Source organism: Arachis duranensis, chromosome 9 (assembly GCF_000817695.3).
Source record: "Arachis duranensis cultivar V14167 chromosome 9, aradu.V14167.gnm2.J7QH, whole genome shotgun sequence".
NCBI lineage: Eukaryota > Viridiplantae > Streptophyta > Magnoliopsida > Fabales > Fabaceae > Arachis > Arachis duranensis.
The window spans coordinates 20,783,040-20,802,395 of record NC_029780.3 but is presented as its reverse complement, the minus strand read 5'-3'; the positions used below and the strand labels follow the sequence as shown (position 1 = coordinate 20,802,395).

Genomic DNA, 19,356 nt, shown 5'->3' with positions numbered 1-19,356 from the left:
TCTCTTAGTAGACAACATAAACAGCAGTCAAAGAAGTTGCAAGGAACAAATAAAACCAACAATGCAATAAATCTTCGCTACTACACGAAACACTGTCCCAACACAAGAAACAGATTCAAAAAACACAGTTACGCAAAAAGGGAGTCAAGAATCAGGAGCACCAACCTTGATGAAGACTCGAAGAAGGAAGGGGGAACGTCAAACAACAGTAAGCACGAACGTTCCAATTCACACAGCAAAACAAGACCTTCAGAGGATCTAAGATGGAGAAATCTTGGAACTGAGATTGGTTGTGAAGTAAAAAAAGGAGAAAATTTTTCCGTGATGAAAGGAAGCAAATGAAGTACTTTCAGAAGAGAAGAAAGGAGAAGAAAAGGAGCGCGCAAACACTTTATAAAGAAGAAGGGGGAAAAACAGTCATTTCACACCACTCTTTAAAGCTATGCGCGGTGTCCAAGAAAACTGTCGCGCAAAGCTCACCCCCTATTTAATGCAGTAAGGTTAAAAAATTTGAACAAGTACTTGACCTCGTGAAAGCAGGTACCTGACAACGAAGTGGAGGTCTCAAATTGCTTGAGCCCAACCTCTTGAAAGTTCGGACTCAAGTAGGGGCACTGTTTATAACCTGACCCAAAACATAAAGTCAGGTCCAATAAGAAAAAAAAGGCCCACTCCAAAAGGATGACTTTCACCACATACCAGACCTCTTGTAAGAGGTACAAGAGGTCGGACATAGTGAAAGAGATCGGATAAGTCTTTCAAGTAACTACGTCCCTAAATCTCTCCTACTATCTTATAATCCTAACAAACTTCCAAGATAAATGGAACGAAAATCCACTAATAATAAAAGGTGGAACTACTCCAATAAAGGTGGTTAAGAGCTCTACTATAAATATACTGACACTCCTCAGCTATATTCACGTTCTAATCTACTAAAAATCTGTCTAAAACTCTTGCTAACTTAAGCATCGGATCCTCTTGCAGGTACCACCCTTACCTCCTCACGAGGAACTCGGATGGCGGCACGTCGGCGTACGAACAAGTCAAACACTGCCTTAAAAAGAGTCTAAACCTCATATTCAGGTCCAAAATCAATGTTTCACGTAACCCTTAGAACACTCTTCTCTCTTGATTATTGGACATATAAAAACTTTAATATCAAGTCATAATACTATTATAAACTTTGATATCAAGCCGTCAAAAAGGTTCACGTTCATTATCAATGAAAAATTTGTCGAAAATCGGATGAATTCGCCAAACCTATAAGGCAATTATCAAAGGAAATTTTATTCATAATGGTGAAAACTCCATCGATTAGTTAACGAGAAAAGATAAAATTTATCAATAAACTATTACCAATATGATTTTTTTCCAACAAATAAAATTTGTCAATAAATTCATCGAAAATAAAAAAATTTGTCGATAAATTTATCCGTGTTATATTGTTTTCTAATATTAATAAAATTATTTTATCCAAAAATTTAAGCAATTAAAAATACATATAAATGTTTATATAACTATTCATTACATCCTTAATTAGTCTAAGACATAAAATTAATATCTCAAATAAAGACAAATGATAACACCCGGCTACTTATTCTTTATCAAGAATCTATCAATGTGGGCGGCAATTATATTGGCAAATGCTACAAGCACGTGTTTAATTTTTGTATTAAGCATAGAGTAACTGTTTTAATTATTAAGATGACAACAATATCGTTTTAAACTTTTAATTTTAGCGAGTGTTTTTGTTAATGTCAACCTTGAATTAACAAGTATATATGCAGTATACAGCAAGTGATTAACATCATAACATGGCAACAACTAATGATGTCTTTGATTCACATACAAGTGATTCTTTATTTATTAAGTATATGTCAACCTTGAATTTACAGTTACACGCAGCCGGTTAGGACATACATAGCAAGGCGACAAATTAACGAAGGTTTCAAACGTATGATTATTTTTTTTATGAGTTCGAACGTATGATTATGTCATTGCTTTGTTCGTTGGATTCTGCTGGCGAAAAAGGAATAAAGGATTAAGGGACCTGATGACCCTTGTGGGCTGCGTTCATGTAATTGACAGCTACCGAAAACATTAGTTAGTTGCTGTTCAAGACTAAATTATGATTGTGTTGTGCCTCTCGTATGCTGCGGCATAATTATTGCCAAGTAGAAAATAGCAGGAAAAAGGTCTCGTATCATTATTCAAATGCGTGCAAGATATATATTAGCTATAGATATTGTAGATTAGTAGAATAACAGTTACCATAAACATCCTCACCCTCACCCAAATAACAATAACAAAAATGATTGTATGAACAAATAAAAATTCACCAATTCAACTAAATATCCTTAAAATCATTCATTTTTTTCAGCTTTTTTTTTTTAAAAAACTCAAATAAATAATTGCAACAAACATATACATAAATTTGGTGTTCCGTACGTCTTTTCTCCAATATTTAAAATAATCAATTTAAAAATTTTAAAAATTAATTATTTTAAATAAAATTCAAATTTAAAATTATAACCTAATAAAATTCAAAATCATCATCATAATTAAATCTCGCCAAAATTTTTATTCCACAATAGCAGATATGTTCTTTCTCTCCTTCCATTCATTTATTTAATTTTATGGAAGAAATGTTTTTTTTTACAGTATTTCTCAATCCGACAGACCAATAACTAATCTGCTGTCTAATCTCCATTTAAGGATTTGCGAGTGGCCAGAGAAATTTATTGATACTTTCGTTCCCAGATTCGTAGCAATCCTATCCTAGGTTTCTGTAGGCTTCCTTTTTGTTTTGGACAGGCAATTTCTGCAGGCCTCAATCATTCCCTAAGCAAAATAATGGGCTTATTGGGCCGTTAGTTATATGGGCCGAATGGTTGGGCCTACTGCAAATTGCAAAATAGTACCCTTGAGCAGAGTGCGCGGGAAGCAGTTACCGTCTCCCTCACATTTCTAATTCTTCTTCTTCTGCCGTCTCACTCATCTTTCTCATCTTCTCTGCTCATTCCTAACACAAATTGCTCAAACCAAATGGGTATCAAGGTCAACAATTCTTCGCATTTCATTTTCATTTCAGCTTTATTCTTTATAATCAACGTTTCATTTTCCTTCATTGACGAATTCTCATGGAGGTTATTTCATTCTAGGGTTTAACGAAGCTTTTGGCGGACAATGCACCGAAAGCCATGAAGGAGAATAAATTCGAGAGCTACTTTGGACGCAAGATCGCCATTGACGCCAGCATGAGCATTTACCAGTTCCTTGTCCGCACTACTTACTCACTCTTAGCTACCACTATATGCTTCCAGCAATTCGTTTCTGATGTTTGTGTGGTTTTTGGTGCAGATTGTTGTGGGAAGAATTGGAACTGAAATGCTCACTAATGAAGCTGGTGAAGTTACTAGGTGGGGTAGTTAGTGATAATCAATTCACATTCACATAATTTTCAATCGAGTATTGCCTAATTGTGGGGTCTTGTTATGTTTCTCTTTTCGTGTTTTCTTATAATTTCTTTATTGGAAATGTGTGATGACTTTGCTTTTGTATGTTACAGTCATTTGCAAGGCATGTTTACAAGGACTATCAGGCTTCTCGAAGCTGGGATGAAACCAGTGTAATTACTTATTACGTTTTCTGTTTATTTGTTTTAAGTATTATTTCTATTTCCTTTCTTTCAATAGAAACGTAGGAGAAAGTGTTGTTTTGTAACATATGCACTATTGCTGATTTTTTTCCCTTGCAAATTTTCCTCTTTCCCAGATATGTTTTTGATGGGAAACCACCAGAGTTGAAGAAGCAAGAGCTGGCAAAACGGTATTTTTGTGTTGATGTTTTGTTATTTCCAGATTGTTCATTTTTTCCCCCCAAAAATAAAAAAGAATTTCATTAAGATGAGGAGAAGGATAATACAAACTGGGGATAAGGGCATCCCTGTACGAAAGCAAAACAAAACAAAAGATTTTTTTTTTTTTTTGAAGGAAGAAAAAACAAAAACAAAAGATTTATCCATAAAGCATAGCTTTCAATCTCTCAACATGTCTGAGAGAGAAAGTCCCCTATAAACATCATGAACTTTACACCAAATAGATGCTAGGCATATAATCCTACACCATAAAACATGTTTGTCATTGAAGGTGCATTATGCTCCTACCAAATAGTGGCAAAAACTGCACAATTCATCTTGTGCATCTAAAGAAGTTTTCTTTATTTTTTTTAAAAAGAAAAATATATTCTTTTTCCACTTGATAAAAGTTCTTTAATAATGTTTCAGAGGTGAGGATGCTTGGGTGAGTGTACACAACAGACTAGATAGGATTAGAATTATTACGTTTCGCATTATAAAGGACTTGAGATAGTTTCTATTATAGAGAAGATTATAGAATCTGATCTTAGTTGGTAAGTGGCTATACTTGGAGAAGGCTTGTTGAGACGGGAGTTAGGAACTTGGATTCAATGGAGGGTAAATGATTTAGATTTAGATATAAATGATTTAAACACATATATGATTCATAATAAAATACTCATTTGATTCATGTAGTTGACCCCATCTTGAGAGACAAGGCTTAGTTTTAGTTATTCTCGTTCTCGTAATGATGTCTTTTTCACAAGTTTTGTTGTTGTTCAGTTTGACGAGGAGGGCTGATGCTACCGAGGATTTGTCTGAAGCCAAGGAGGTATGTCCATAATTTGATATTGGGTTATCTCTATGGTTCCTTTGTGCAAGTATTTTCTTCTATTAAATAACAATATTCATCTTGGGGATATCTTCTTTCTTGTAATTTTAGACAGCCAATAAGGAAGACATTGAAAAATTCAGCAAACGGACTGTGAAGGTGAGTCTTTGTTGGTTTGGCATCTTTGTTTAATAAGTTATTGCATGTAATGGATAAAGCCTTGGTTTTAGGTGCGAGCTGTTGATGCCATTTTGCCATACTCTTGTAGGTGACAAAGCAGCATAATGAAGACTGCAAAAAGCTTTTAAGACTCATGGGAGTGCCCGTTGTTGAGGTAACATTGTACTACTGAAGTATTTATGATTACTGGTACTGTGTGTCTAGATCTGGCTAAGACTTTGGCTTCAACAGGCACCTTCAGAAGCAGAGGCTCAGTGTGCTTCTCTTTGTAAAGCTGGAAAGGCAAGTTCATATCTACTGCATCCCCTTGAATATTTTGTTCTTTATTTTTTTTTTCTATTTATAATTATAATCTTTAGTTATGACTTCATGCTATTTTTTTAGTTGATTGTTCAATCCTTTAAAATTAATTTCATTATTTCAAACATTTCCTAATATAAATTTTCTGATGTTTATGTTGAATATTTTACTACTTGTAGGTTTATGCTGTAGCTTCAGAAGATATGGATTCTTTAACATTTGGAGCTCCCAAATTTCTTCGCCATTTAATGGATCCCAGCTCCAAAAAGATTCCAGTGATGGAATTTGACATTAGCAAGGTCCTTGAAGCTTTCAAAGTTTGTCAAGTTTTTCACTATTAGATCTGTGCTTATGTTGATATTTATGTTGTTTCAGGTTTTGGAGGACCTACAATTGAGCATGGACCAATTTATTGACCTATGCATTCTTTCTGGGTGTGATTATTGTGAAAGCATCCGAGGTACTTTATATTCAATTTGATTTGCGAGATGTTAATTGAAGTGTGGCATTATGATTGCTATATAACAGTGCATCCATGTAATATAAACATGATGTGTGCTGCAGGTATTGGAGGAACAACAGCTTTGAAGCTAATACGTCAACATGGTTCTATTGAGATGATACTGGAGAATATAAACAAAGAAAGGTTTTTCTTTTTCTTTTCTTCCGTTCTTTAAATCACCCTTGTCCACTTTATGCAATTTGATACATATTAATCGTGTGGTGAAATTTGGCTTACCTACTTCCCTTTGTTATATTCGCACTGGATTTGTAATCAGATGTCTGGCTTAGATATTTGGGCTCTTCCAAGTTTACTGATTGTGAGAATGCATGTTCCATGTATTTTTCTTTTGTACTCATGTTGTATCTTGGTGTCATTTCATCATTATATTAAATATCTGCTATTGGAGGCTGTTATGTATTTTGGCCTCTTTATCTAGTGATTGATATCCCATTGATGCTGCCTATTTTTCCAGATATGCAGTGTAGAGCATCCATATCCACTGTCTATAAAAATAACTTCGAGTACTTTTTTTGTGGTGGTGTCTCCTTACCATGTTGATAATTTATCCTTTACAATGTATTGAATGTGTGAAGCAGGTACCACATTCCAGATGATTGGCCATATCAGGAGGCCCGACGGCTTTTTAAAGAACCATTGGTCATAACTGAAGACGAGCAACTTAATTTGAAGTGGTCTGCTCCAGATGAAGAAGTAATAGCTAGTCTGTTACAAAATCCTTCCAAACAGACACAGATTCACATACTCAAATTAATTCTATCAAAATATATTGAGTTCTTTGGCAATGTAACCAGCTTTGATCATGTTGCCTTGCAGGGGTTAGTAACATTTCTGGTAAATGAGAATGGATTCAACATTGATAGGGTGACAAAGGTGTGTGGCTTCAAATAATATCTTTTTGTTGACTGTTTGATTAGGGTATGGTGGGATTTCATTGCTTCAGAAAACAACTTATTTATTTATTTATTTTTTTAATCTGATAGGCAATTGAAAAAATTAAAGCAGCAAAGAACAAGTCGTCACAAGGCCGGTATGTGATCCTTAACTCGTTGGACGTGAATGTTTAATGTTTTTTCTTTTCTTTTCCTTTCTAATTCCTTCACTTTCACTCTTCCAAACACTAACAGATTGGAATCATTTTTTAAGCCTACAGCAAATCCATCTGTACCCATTAAACGGAAGGTGTGTATCCATTACGCCTATTAGAGTCGTTGCTTGCTATTATTTGTTAATATACTAAAACACTAGAAAAAATCCTGGCAAATTTTTCATCAAAACATTTATGGTCAAACTTTGGGCTTGCTATGATTCAATTATTCAGTTCTATTCACCTGTTTTTCTGGCTGTAACAGCATCATGAATTATTGATTCCATGCATTATTTGCATTATCTTAAGATGTCATCTGGATGATGACTAAACTCTTGCATCTGATGATGACATGTCTTATTAACTTCAGTTGTGTGAAAAATCATTCATCTGAAGATGTGATCATGAATGTTATTTGTTAGATACAAAAGCAATTGAACACCACAACTTGTGTGGCAAGGATATCCCTGATCATCTCCTTTACCCACTGTAGGTTTTTAGTTCTTTATTCTCTTACAAAAAATAAAAAATAAAAGGGTTAGTTGCACCTACACCTGTGACCTTTTATGACGCCATGCACACTATAGTTTCTAAACTTTAAATGTGCAAATTGAGCCTTCTAAGTTTTTCAAATTTACAGTTTGACCATGTTGGTAGTTTGTTCGTCAATTATTAAAAAATATCACATTTAAGATTTAACAAAATATAGGGTATCAAAATTGCATATTTAGGAAAGTTCAAGAGGACCAATTTTTGCATAACCCAAACTTCTAAGTATTTTGGTTACAATGCATGTGTTCTCGGGGGTTTAATTTGCACATTTTTAAAGCTCAGGAAATAAAGTAGATGGGAGTAAGATGCATTTATTCTTTTGTTTTCGCAAACAGTATCCTTTCTGTTTCGCATCTGAGAAATTGAAGTACCAGAAACAGGAGTTTGCTATTTACTAGAAATATTGAAGCTGATTTGCGAGCATAATTTTGACTACACACTTGATGACAGGAAAGCAAATGCATGCTTAAATCTTTCAAACCAGATATTGAGCATAAGATGTTCTCTCTGCAAACTTTTAACTGTTCAAGGCCCATGGTTAGTGGCAAGTTAAGCTTGCCAAAACATAATCTGGGTTCCAAGCACCACGTGTCATTGTCATTATTTAGAGGTGTCTGCTTTGGTGCCTGAAGCTGATTAGCCCTGGTGAACCTTCAAAGTCAATCTATTCTCATGTAGAATCTATATTTTAAGTAAAGAATGTGAAGTCTTAATTTGATCATCATGATTTTATGGAAGGGATAAACTATCTTTTATCACTATCTATTGTGCCATCCAATAATCTCTAACTACTAATTTTACATCATAAATTAAAAAAGAAAGCCTCCTTTCATTACTCCACGCATGTTTCATTCCCAATATTGTGTATTTCTCAAATTAAGTATTTAGCTTAGCATTTGCTCCCTTTAAGTATGCAGTTTTGTGGTTCATGCCTTTACCAAGTCTCATTGACTTTATTTACATAGATACGAAGTCTCATTGTTATGCAGGAATGTAAAAGAACTGAAGAGCTTAAAATTTATTTTGTTTCTCACTAGTAATCTGCCAGTACCAGCTTTCACATGATGGTGGAAGTTTATGACTAGATTTTACATATGAGCAAAATTTACCCATACTGGGCTCATGCATTATTGCTAGGTTTTTTCTACTTCGTAGCACAAGATGTTTGATGCTTTGCAAAATGGGTTTATACCTTTCATAAAAGAAAGCTGTGAAGTTCGTAGAGCCAGTCTAACAAAGAACTTCAACGAATCTGCTGATGGGTTTAGAATAAAACACCTCTACCATACGTCACTATTCTTGCGTTAACAAGTTCTCATTTCTTGGCAGGAAACACCACAAGCTAATGCTAAAGAGAGTAACAAAAAGACTAAAGCCACTGTTGCTAAGAAGAAGAAATAGTTGGCAGCGTCTAGAAGATACTGGCCAAACCAGAGTTAATCAGGTTAGAGTAGCTTTGCATCATGGAGGTTTGATTTGCAGTACTGAAATTTAGTCCTCCAAAGTGTAAAATACTAATGTTAAGTATATTTTTGGAATTTGACTAATTTATGCTAGAATTTTGCTTCCTATAATGCCAATCTGTGGTGCTACTTAATTAGTCCATCGTTACGTAACAACAAAAATGATTGGAAGAAAAATTCCACTGAATTTCAGTTTACCCTTTGTAGTTTTTCTTTTGTCATCTCATGCTTAACTAATGTCTAATGTAGTTTTGCTTTTGACACGAGTTTTTAGTTACAAATGATTCAAATTTCGTACAAACTTAAAGTTCAACCAAATCCCCACAAATTCTGAGAACTTGTAATCTAATACACTACCAAAATAAAAATGTTTGAAAGAGAATAGAAAATTGGCTAAAACAATTTAAAATTATCTTATTATCTTATTTTATATTTTTTAATTATTGTTGGAATAATTGAGTAATATTAGAAATAATAAATGTAATTATAAATTTTACATACATAAAATTACATTTGGTATATAGAATGTAGTGGATATGTTTTGTATTATGGGCTAACTGTGTAATTAAGATTTAGGATTGGCAGTAACTGTGGAAAACTTACTACAAGGGCAAAATGGAAATTGAAGGACAGAAATCGTCTATTTTTCTTATGGATTTGGCAGAAATTGGACAAAACATGGAGAACAATCTTTTAATGAGTAAAGTGTAAAACTTTAAAAGAGAGAGAAAAACATCAAGACCGTGGTTGGAGACTTGGTTGAGTGGCATATTATATGCCTCTTTAATAACCACATCCGGGTTCAAGTCTCACTAGGAGGAAAAATGAACCCATGTAGTGTGCTGAAAAACTTAAAGAAAAACATCAACGCCTTATAATTTTGTAATTAAAAGAATTAATTAAGGAACGTTGATAACAAATTTATGATGATTTGCATAATAATTTAACAAATTGAATTAAAATTTTGATTTTTTTGTAACTAATTAAAATTTTGCTCGGAAAACGATAACAAAATAAAAATAAAAATCATAATCCTGAATCATCACTCATATGCGAATAAATTCTCATAATAGCCCTTAAGATTTACACGATTACCTAATGTTTTTTTTAAGATTCTAATTTCACCATAATGGTCTCCCAAATTTAGCTTCAAATATCATCGTGGTCCCTACTCCCTAGGTTCATTCCGGTGATGACTCAGTTGAAAACCAGAGTTCTTCAATTCCCAAACCTTGCAATTCATCAACGCAACCTTGTGATCCATAAAAAAATCAGAATTCTTCTTCACCTTCTCCCAATTTTGTTCCTTCTCCAACCATAATTTCATCCATAACCTCCTCCACTTTGCTGCCACCACTACCGCCACAGACACTCACCTCATCGCCTCTGACTTTGCATCCTTTCTCGTCACCGTCATCGAAAAAAATCATGGCAACGGATTTCAGGTAAAAAAGCACAATCTTTGAGGTCTGCGTCTTCGAGACGTGGGGGTAGGATTTGGTGTAGTAATCCGTGTTGCTCTTCGGCGGACTCCATTGGAAAAATTAGGTTCCAATTTCGAATTTTATTTTGTGATCTTTTGGTTTTAGGAAATAAAACCCTAACTCCTTTTGCTTGCAATGGAGGAGATGAACGACTAACTTAATTTTGAGTTGGATGTTTTTTTGTCTCAAAACTTTTGACCCCATCCACGAGACCCTACAACAGCACCATTGATAAAGAGAAGAAGAAGACGGAGTGGGAGTTTGGAAGTGAAAAAAACAAATGGAGTGATAATACAAACAGTGTCGTTTTCTTCAAATCTGGGCTCTAAACCAAAACGTCAACATTTTGGCACTTCTAGCGTACCAAAGTGATGCCAAGTCAGCGCGGCAATAGCTGACTCATCATCGAAAAGATGTTCAGGGACCACTATAGTGTCTAGAGCTGTATTTGGGGGACTACAATGATAAAATTAGAATCTCGAGAAACATATTAGATAATCGCGTGAATCTCGAGTACTATTATGAAGATTTACTCCTCATCGCAGTCACCATCCATCTAATACACTACCAAAATAAAAATGTTTGAAAGAGAATAAAAAATTAGCTAAAACAATTTAAAATTATCTTATTATCTTATTTTATATTTTTTTAATTATTGTTGGAATAATTGAGTAATATTAGAAATAACAAGTGTTGTTATAAATTTTACATACATAAAATTACATGTGGCATGCAGAATGTAGTGGATATGTTTTGTATTATGGGCAAACTGTGTAATTAAAATTTAGGGTTGGCAGTAACTGTGGAAAACTTACTACAAGGACAAAATAGAAATTGAATGACAGAAACTGTCTATATTCCTTATGGGTCTGGCAAAAATTGGACAAAACATGGAGAACAGTAAAATTAGAGTGACAAGGAAAAAAGCACGTTTTATATTTGGAAAACTAAAACAAAAACCTTGTGATGAGTAAAAGTGTAAAACTGTAAAAGAGAGAGAAAAACATCAAGGCTATGGTTGGAGGCTTGGTTCAGTGGCATATTATATGCCTCTTACCACATCCGGGTTCAAGTCTCACTGGGAGGAAAAATGAACATGTAATGTGTGTTGGAAAACTTAAAGAAAAACATCAACGGCTTGTAACTTTGTAATTAAAAGAATTAATTAAGGAACGTTGATAATAATTTATGATGATTTATATAATAATTTAATAAATTGAATTAAAAATTTGATTTTTTTTGTGACTAATTAAAATTTTAATGGGAAAACGATAAGAAAACTAAAATAAAAATCATATTCCTGAAATCATCACTCATACGCGAATAAATTCCCATAATAACTCCTAAGATTCACACGATTACCTAATGTGATTTTTAAGATTCTAATTTCACCATAATGGTCTCTCAAATTGAGCTTCAAATACCATCGTGGTCACTACTCCCTAGGCTCATTTCGGTGTTGACTCAGCTGAAAACCAGAGTTCTTCAATTCCCAAACCTTGCAATTCATCAACGCAACCTTGTGATTCATAAAATAATCAGGATTCTTCTTCACCTTCTCCCAATTTTGTTCCTTCTCCAACCATAATTTCATCCATAACCTCCTCCACTTTGCTGCCACCGCTACCGCCAGAGACATTTACCTCATCGCCTCTGACTTTGCATACTTCCTCGTCACCGTCATCGGAGAAAATCGTGGCAATGGATTTCAGGTGAAAAAGCACAATTTTTGAGGTCTACGTCTTCGAGACGTGGGGGTAGGATTTGGTGTAGTAATCCGTGATGCTCTTTGGCGGACTCCATTGGAAAAATTAGGTTCCAATTTCAAATTTTATTTTGTCATCTTTTGGTTTTTGGAAATAAAACCCTAACTCCTCTTGCTTGCAATGGAGGAGATGAACGACTAACTCAATCTTGAGTCGGATGTTTTCTTGTCTCAAAACTTTTGACCCCACCCACGAGACCCTACAACAGCACCATTGATGAAGAGATGAAGAAGACGGAGCGGGAGTTTGGAAGTGGAAAAGACGAATGGAGTGATAATCCAAACAGTGTCGTTTTCTCCAAATCATGGCTTTAAAACAAAACGGCAACATTTTGGCACCTCTAGCTTGCCAAAATGATGCCAGATCAGTGCGGCGATAGCTGACACATCACCGGAAAGATGTCCAGGGACCACTATAGTGTCTATAGCTGTATCTGGGAGACTACAATGGTAAAATTAGATTCTCGAGGAACATATTAGATAATCGTGTGAATCTCAAGGGCTATTATGAAGATTTACTCCTCATCGCAGTCACCATCCATCTAATACACTACCAAAATAAAAATGTTTGAAAGAGAATAGAAAATTAGCTAAAATAATTTAAAATTATCTTATTATCTTATTTTATATTTTTTAATTATTGTTGGAATAATTGAGTAATATTAGAAATAACAAGTGTTGCTATAAATTTTACATACATAAAATTACATGTGGCATGTAGAATGTGGTGGATATGTTTTGTATTATGGGCTAACTGTGTAATTAAGATTTAGGCTTAGCGGAAACTGTGGAAAACTTACTGCAAGGGCAAAATGGAAATTGAAGGACAGAAACTGTCTATTTTCTTTATAGGCCTGACAGAAATTAGACAAAACATGGAGAACAGTTAAATTAGAGTGGCAAAAAAAAAATGTTTTATATTTGGAAAACTAAAACAAAAATATTGTGATGAGTAATAGTGTAAAACTGTAAAAGAGAGAGAAAAACATCAAGGCCGTGGTTGGAGACTTGGTAGAGTGGCATATTATATGCCTCTTTAATAACCACATCCGGATTCAAGTCTCACAGGGAAGAAAAATGAACCCATGTAGTGTGAGTTGAAAACCTTAAAAAAATCCCTCGACGCCTTGTATCTTTGTAATTAAAAGAATTAATTAAGGAACGTTGATAATAAATTTTTGATGATTTACATAATAATTTAACAAATTGAATTAAAATTTTGATTTTTTTTACTAATTAAAATTTTGATAGGAAAATGATAAGAAAATTAAAATAAAAATCATAATCCTGAATCATCACTCATACGCGAATAAATTCCCATAATAGCCCCTAAGATTCACCCGATTACCTAAGGTGATTTTTAAGATTCTAATTTCACCATAATGGTCTCCCAAATTGAGCCCCAAATACCATCGTGGTCCCTACTCCCTAGGCTCATTTCGGTGATGACTCAGCTGAAAACCAGAGTTCTTCAATTCCCAAACCTTGCAATTCATCAACGCAACCTTATATGATTCATACAAAAAATCAGGATTCTTCTTCACCTTTTCCCAATTTTGTTCCTTCTCCAACCATAATTTCATCCATAACCTCCTCCACTTTGCTGCCACCACTACCGCCAGAGACATTCACCTCATCGCCTCTGACTTTGCATTCTTTCTCGTCACCGTCATCGGAGAAAATCGTGGCAACAAATTTTAGGTGAAAAAGCACAATCTTTGAGGTCTGCGTCTTCGAGACGTGGGGGTAGGATTTGGTGTAGATATCCGTGTTGCTCTTTGGTGGACTCCATTGGAAAAATTAGATTCCAATTTCGAATTTTATTTTGTGATCTTTTGGTTTTAGGAAATAAAACCCTAACTCCTATTGCTTTCAATGGAGAAGATGAACGGCTAACTCAATCTTGAGTCGGATGTTTTCTTGTCTTAAAACTTTTGACCCCACCCACGAGACCCTACAATAGCACCATTGATGAAGAGAAGAAGAAGACGGAGAGGGAGTTTAGAAGTGGAAAAAAATGAATGGAGTGATAATCCAAACAGTGTCGTTTTCTCCAAATATGGGCTTTAAACCAAAACGGCAACATTTTCACACCTCTAGCGTGCCAAAGTGATGCCAGGTCAGCGCGGCGATAGCTCACTCATCACCGGAAAGATGTCAAGGGACCACTATAGTGTCTAGAGCTATATCTGGAGGACTACAATGGTAAAATTAGAATCTCGAGGAACATATTGGATAATCGCGTGAATCTCAAGGGCTATTATGATTATTTCCTCCCCATCACAGTTACCATCGATCTAATACACTACAAAAATAAAAATGTTTGAAAGAGAATAGAAAATTGTCTAAAACAATTTAAAATTATCTTATTATCTTATTTTATATTTTTTAATTATTGTTGGAATAATTGAGTAATAATAGAAGTAACACGTGTAGTTATAAATTTTATATACGTAAAATTACATGGGGCATGTAGAATATAGTGGATATATTTTGTATTATGGGCTAACTGTGTAATTAAGATTTAGTGTTGGCGATAACTGTGGAAAACTTACTGCAAGGGCAAAATGGAAAATGAAGGACAGAAACTGTCTATTTTTCTTATGGGCCTAGCAGAAATTGGACAAAACATGGAGAATAGTTAAATTAGAGTGACAAGGAAAAAAACACGTTTTATATTTGGAAAACTAAAACAAAAGCCTTGTGATGAGTAAAAGTGTAAAACTATAAAAGAGAGAGAAAAACATCAAGGTCGTGGTTGGAGGGTGGTTGAGTGGCATATTATATGCCTCTTTAATAATCCCATCCGGGTTCAAGTCTCACTGGGAGGAAAAATGAATTCATTTAATGTGTGTTGAAAAGCTTAAAGAAAAACATCAACGCCTTGTAACTTTGTAATTAAAAGAATTAATTAAGGAACGTTGATAATAAATTTACGATGATTTACATAATAATTTAACAAATTGAATTAAAATTTTAATTTTTTTGTGACTAATTAATTTTGTTCGGAAAATGATAAGAAAATTAAAATAAAAATCATAATCCTGAATCATCACTCATACGCGAATAAATTTCCATAATAGCCCCTAAGATTCACCCGATTATCTAAGGTGATTTTTAAGATTCTAATTTCACCATAATGGTCTCCCAAATTGAGCCCCAAATACCATCGTGGTCCCTACTCCCTAAGCTCATTCCGGTGATGACTCAGCTGAAAATCAGAGTTCTTCAATTCCGAAACTTTGCAATTCATCAATGCAACCTTATGATTCATACAAAAAATCAGGATTCTTCTTCACCTTCTCCCAATTTTGTTTCTTCTCCAACCATAATTTCATCCATAACCTCCTCCACCTTGTTGCCACCACTATCGCCAGAGACATTCACCTCATCCCCTCTGACTTTGCATTCTTTCTCGTCACCATCATCGGAGAAAATCGTGGCAACGAATTTTAGGTGGAAAAGCACAATCTTTGAGGTCTGCGTCTCGAGACATGTGGGTAGGATTTGGTGTACATATCCATGTTACTCTTTGCCAGACTCCATTGGGAAAATTATGTTCCAATTTCGAATTTTAATTTGTGATCTTTTGGTTTTGGAAATTAAAACCCTAACTCCTCTTGCTTGCAATGGAGGAGATGAACGGCTAACTCAATCTTGAGTCGGATGTTTTCTTGTCTCAAAACTTTTGACCCCAACCACGAGACCCTACAATAGCACCATTGATGAAGAGAAGAAGAAGACGGAGAGGGAGTTTAGAAGTGGAAAAGATGAATGGAGTGATAATCCAAACAGTGTCGTTTTCTCCAAATATGGGCTTTAAACCAAAACGGCAACATTTTCGCACCTCTAGCGTGCCAAAGTGATGCCAGGTCAGCGCGGCGATAGCTCACTCCTCACCGGAAAAATGTCAAGGGACCACTATAGTGTCTAGAGATGTATCTGGAGGACTACAATGGTAAAATTAGAATCTCGAGAAACATATTGGATAATTGCGTGAATATCAAGGGCTATTATGATTATTTCCTCCCCATCACAGTCACCATCGATCTAATACACTACAAAAATAAAAATGTTTGAAAGAGAATAGAAAATTGTCTAAAACAATTTAAAATTATCTTATTATCTTATTTTATATTTTTTAATTATTGTTGGAATAATTGAGTAATAATAGAAATAATAAGTGTAGTTATAAATTTTACATACGTAAAATTACATGGGGCATGTAGAATATAGTGGATATGTTTTGTATTATGGGCTAACTGTGTAATTAAGATTTAGTGTTGGCAGTAACTGTGGAAAACTTACTGCAAGGGCAAAATGGAAAATGAAGGACAGAAACTGTCTATTTTTCTTATGGCCTAGCAGAAATTGGACAAAACATGGAGAATAGTTAAATTAGAGTAACAAGGAAAAAAACACGTTTATATTTGGGAAACTAAAACAAAAGCCTTGTGATGAGTAAAAGTGTAAAACTGTAAAAGAGAGAGAAAAACATCAAGGTCGTGGTTGGAGGCGTGGTTGAGTGGCATATTATATGCCTCTTTAATAACCACATCTGGGTTCAAGTCTCACTGGGAGGAAAAATGAACTCATGTAATGTGTGTTGAAAAGCTTAAAGAAAAATATCAACGCCTTGTAACTTTGTAATTAAAAGAATTAATTAAGGAACGTTGATAATAAATTTACGATGATTTACATAATAATTTAACAAATTGAATTAAAATTTTAATTTTTGGTGACTAATTAATTTTTTTCGGAAAATAATAAGAAAATTAAAATAAAAATCATAATCCTGAATCATCACTCATATGCGAATAAATTTCCATAACAGCCCCTAAGATACACACGATTATCTACTGTGATTTTTAAGATTCTAATTTGACCATAATGGTCTCCTAAATTGAGCTCCAAATACCATCGTGGTCCGTACTCCCTAGGCTCATTCCGGTGATGACTCAGCTGAAAACTAGAGTTCTTCAATTCCCAAACCTTGCAATTCATCAACGCAACCTTGTGATTCATAAAAAAATCAGGATTCTTCTTAATCTTCTCCCAATTTTGTTCTTTCTACAACAATAATTTCATCCATAACCTCCTTCACTTTGCTGCCACCGCTACCGCCAGAGACAGTCATCTCAACACCTTTGACTTTGCATCCTTTGTCATCACCGTCATCGGAGAAATTCGTGGCAACGGATTTCAGGTGGAAAAACACAATCTTTGAGGTCTGCGTCTTCGAGACGTGGGGGTAGAATTCGGTGTAGAAATCCGTCTTGCTTTTTGGTGGACTCCATTGAAAAAATTAGGTTCCAATTTCGAATTTTATTTTGTGATCTTATGGTTTTAGGAAATAAAACCTTAACTCCTCTTGCTTGCAATGGAGGAGATGAACAGCTAACTCAATCTTGAGTCGGATGTTTTCTTGTCTCAAAACTTTTGACTGCACTCACGAGACCCTACAACAGCACCATTGATGAAGAGAAGTAGAAGACGGAGAGGGAGTTTGGAAGTGGAAAAGACGAATGGAGGGATATTCCAGACAGTGTCGTTTTCTCCAAATCTGGGCTCTAAACCAAAACGGCAACATTTTGGCACCTCTAGCATGCCAAAGTGATGCCAAGTCAGTGCGGCGATAGTTGACTCATCATCGGAAAGATGTCCAGGGACCACTATAATGCCTAGAGCTGTATCTGGAGGACTACAATGGTGAAAATAGAATCTCGAGGAACATATTGGATAATCGCGTGAATCTCAAGGGCTATTATGAATATTTTCTCCCCATCTTAGTCACCATCCATTTAATACACTACAAAAATAAAAATGTTTGAAAGAGAATAGAAAATTGGCTAAAACAATTTAAAATTATCTTATTATCTTATTTTATATTTTTAAATTATTGTTGAAATAATTGAGTAATATTAGAAATAACAAGTGTAGTTATAAATTTTACATACGTAAAATTAAAAGGGCATGTAGAATATAGTGGATATGTTTTGTATTATGGGCTAACTGTGTAATTAAGATTTAGTGTTGTCGGCAACTGTGAAAAATTTACTGCAAGGGCAAAATGGAAAATGAAGGACATAAACTGTCTATTTTCCTTATGGGCCTGGCAAAAATTAGACAAAACCTGGAGAACAGTTAAATTAGAGTGACAAGGAAAAAAACACGTTTTATATTTGGAAAACTAAAACAAAAACCTTGTGATGAGTAAAAGTGTAAAACTGTAAAAGAGAGAGAAAAACATCAAGTCCGTGGTTGGAGGCGTGGTTGAGTGGCATATTATATGCCTTTTTAATAATCACATCCGGGTTCAAGTCTCACTGGGAGAAAAAATGAACCCATGTAGTGTGTGTTGAAAAACTTAAAGAAAAACATCAACGTCTTGTAACTTATTAATTAAAAGAATTAATTAAGGAACGTTGATAATAAATTTATGATGATTTACATAATAATTTAGCAAATTGAATCAAAATTTTGATCAAAAAACGATAAGAAAATTAAAATAAAATCATAATCCTGAATCATCATTCATACGCAAATAAATTTCCATAATAGCCCCTAAGATTCACACGATTAGCTAATGTGTTTTTTAAGATTCTAATTTCACCATAATAGTCTCCCAAATTAAGCTCTAAATACCATCGTGGTCCCTACTCCCTAGGCTCATTCCGGTAATGACTCAGTTGAAAACCAGAGTTCTTCATTTCCCAAACCTTGCAATTCATCAACGCAACCTTGTGATTCATAAAAAAATCAGGATTCTTCTTCACCTTCTCCCAATTTTGTTCCTTCTCCAACCATTATTTCATCCATAACCTCCTCCACTTTGCTGCCGTCGCTACCGCCAGGACATTTACATCATCGCCTCTGACTTTGCATCCTTTCTCGTCACCGTTATCGGAGAAAATCGTGGCAACGGATTTCAGGTGAAAAAGCACAATCTTTGAGGTCTGCGTCTTCGAGACGTGGGGGTAGAATTTGCTGTAGTAATCCGTGTTGCTCTTTGGCGGACTCCATTGGGAAAATTAGGTTTCTATTTCGAATTTTTTTTGTTATCTTTTGGTTTTAGGAAATAAAACCCTAACTCCTCTTTCTTGCAATGGAGGAGATGAACGGCTAACTCAATCTTGAGTCGGATGTTTTCTTGTCTCAAAACTTTTGACCACACCCATGAGACCCTACAACAGCACCATTGATGAAGAGAAGAAGAAGACGGAGAGGGAGTTTGGAAGTGGAAAAGACGAATGGAGTGATAATCCAAACAGTGTCGTTTTCTCCAAATCTGGGCTCTAAACCAAAACGACAATA

At 34.8% G+C, this 19,356-nt stretch overlaps 1 protein-coding gene across 4 annotated transcripts; it reads left to right on the top strand.

The window, feature by feature from the left end:
- The first annotated feature begins 2,942 nt into the window (after nucleotides 1–2,942).
- Nucleotides 2,943–8,999, top strand: LOC107465095 (flap endonuclease 1). Of its 4 annotated transcripts, none has more exons than XM_021130575.2 (18): nucleotides 2,943–3,057; nucleotides 3,162–3,278; nucleotides 3,361–3,419; nucleotides 3,569–3,628; nucleotides 3,775–3,828; nucleotides 4,640–4,688; nucleotides 4,800–4,847; nucleotides 4,957–5,022; nucleotides 5,100–5,150; nucleotides 5,348–5,467; nucleotides 5,544–5,628; nucleotides 5,733–5,814; nucleotides 6,270–6,384; nucleotides 6,508–6,564; nucleotides 6,675–6,721; nucleotides 6,819–6,873; nucleotides 7,781–7,975; nucleotides 8,660–8,999. In XM_021130575.2, exons 1-17 carry the CDS (start codon nucleotides 3,046–3,048, stop codon nucleotides 7,958–7,960), a joined length of 1,257 nt encoding a protein of 418 aa, XP_020986234.1. In that variant the 5' UTR covers nucleotides 2,943–3,045; the 3' UTR covers nucleotides 7,961–7,975; nucleotides 8,660–8,999. The 4 variants fall into 4 exon arrangements, with proteins under 4 accessions (XP_020986234.1, XP_052110771.1, XP_015939571.1 ...); XM_052254811.1 differs by having other exon boundaries at nucleotides 6,267–6,384; XM_016084085.3 differs by lacking the exon at nucleotides 7,781–7,975.
- The last annotated feature ends 10,357 nt before the right edge of the window (nucleotides 9,000–19,356 follow it).

Coding starts and splice junctions, on each gene's coding strand:
- LOC107465095 (XM_052254811.1), top strand. Junction 3,829..4,639: donor AAGCAAGAGCTGGCAAAACG/GTATTTTTGTGT, acceptor GTTGTTGTTCAG/TTTGACGAGGAGGGCTGATG. Junction 6,874..7,780: donor CTGTACCCATTAAACGGAAG/GTGTGTATCCAT, acceptor ACTTGATGACAG/GAAAGCAAATGCATGCTTAA.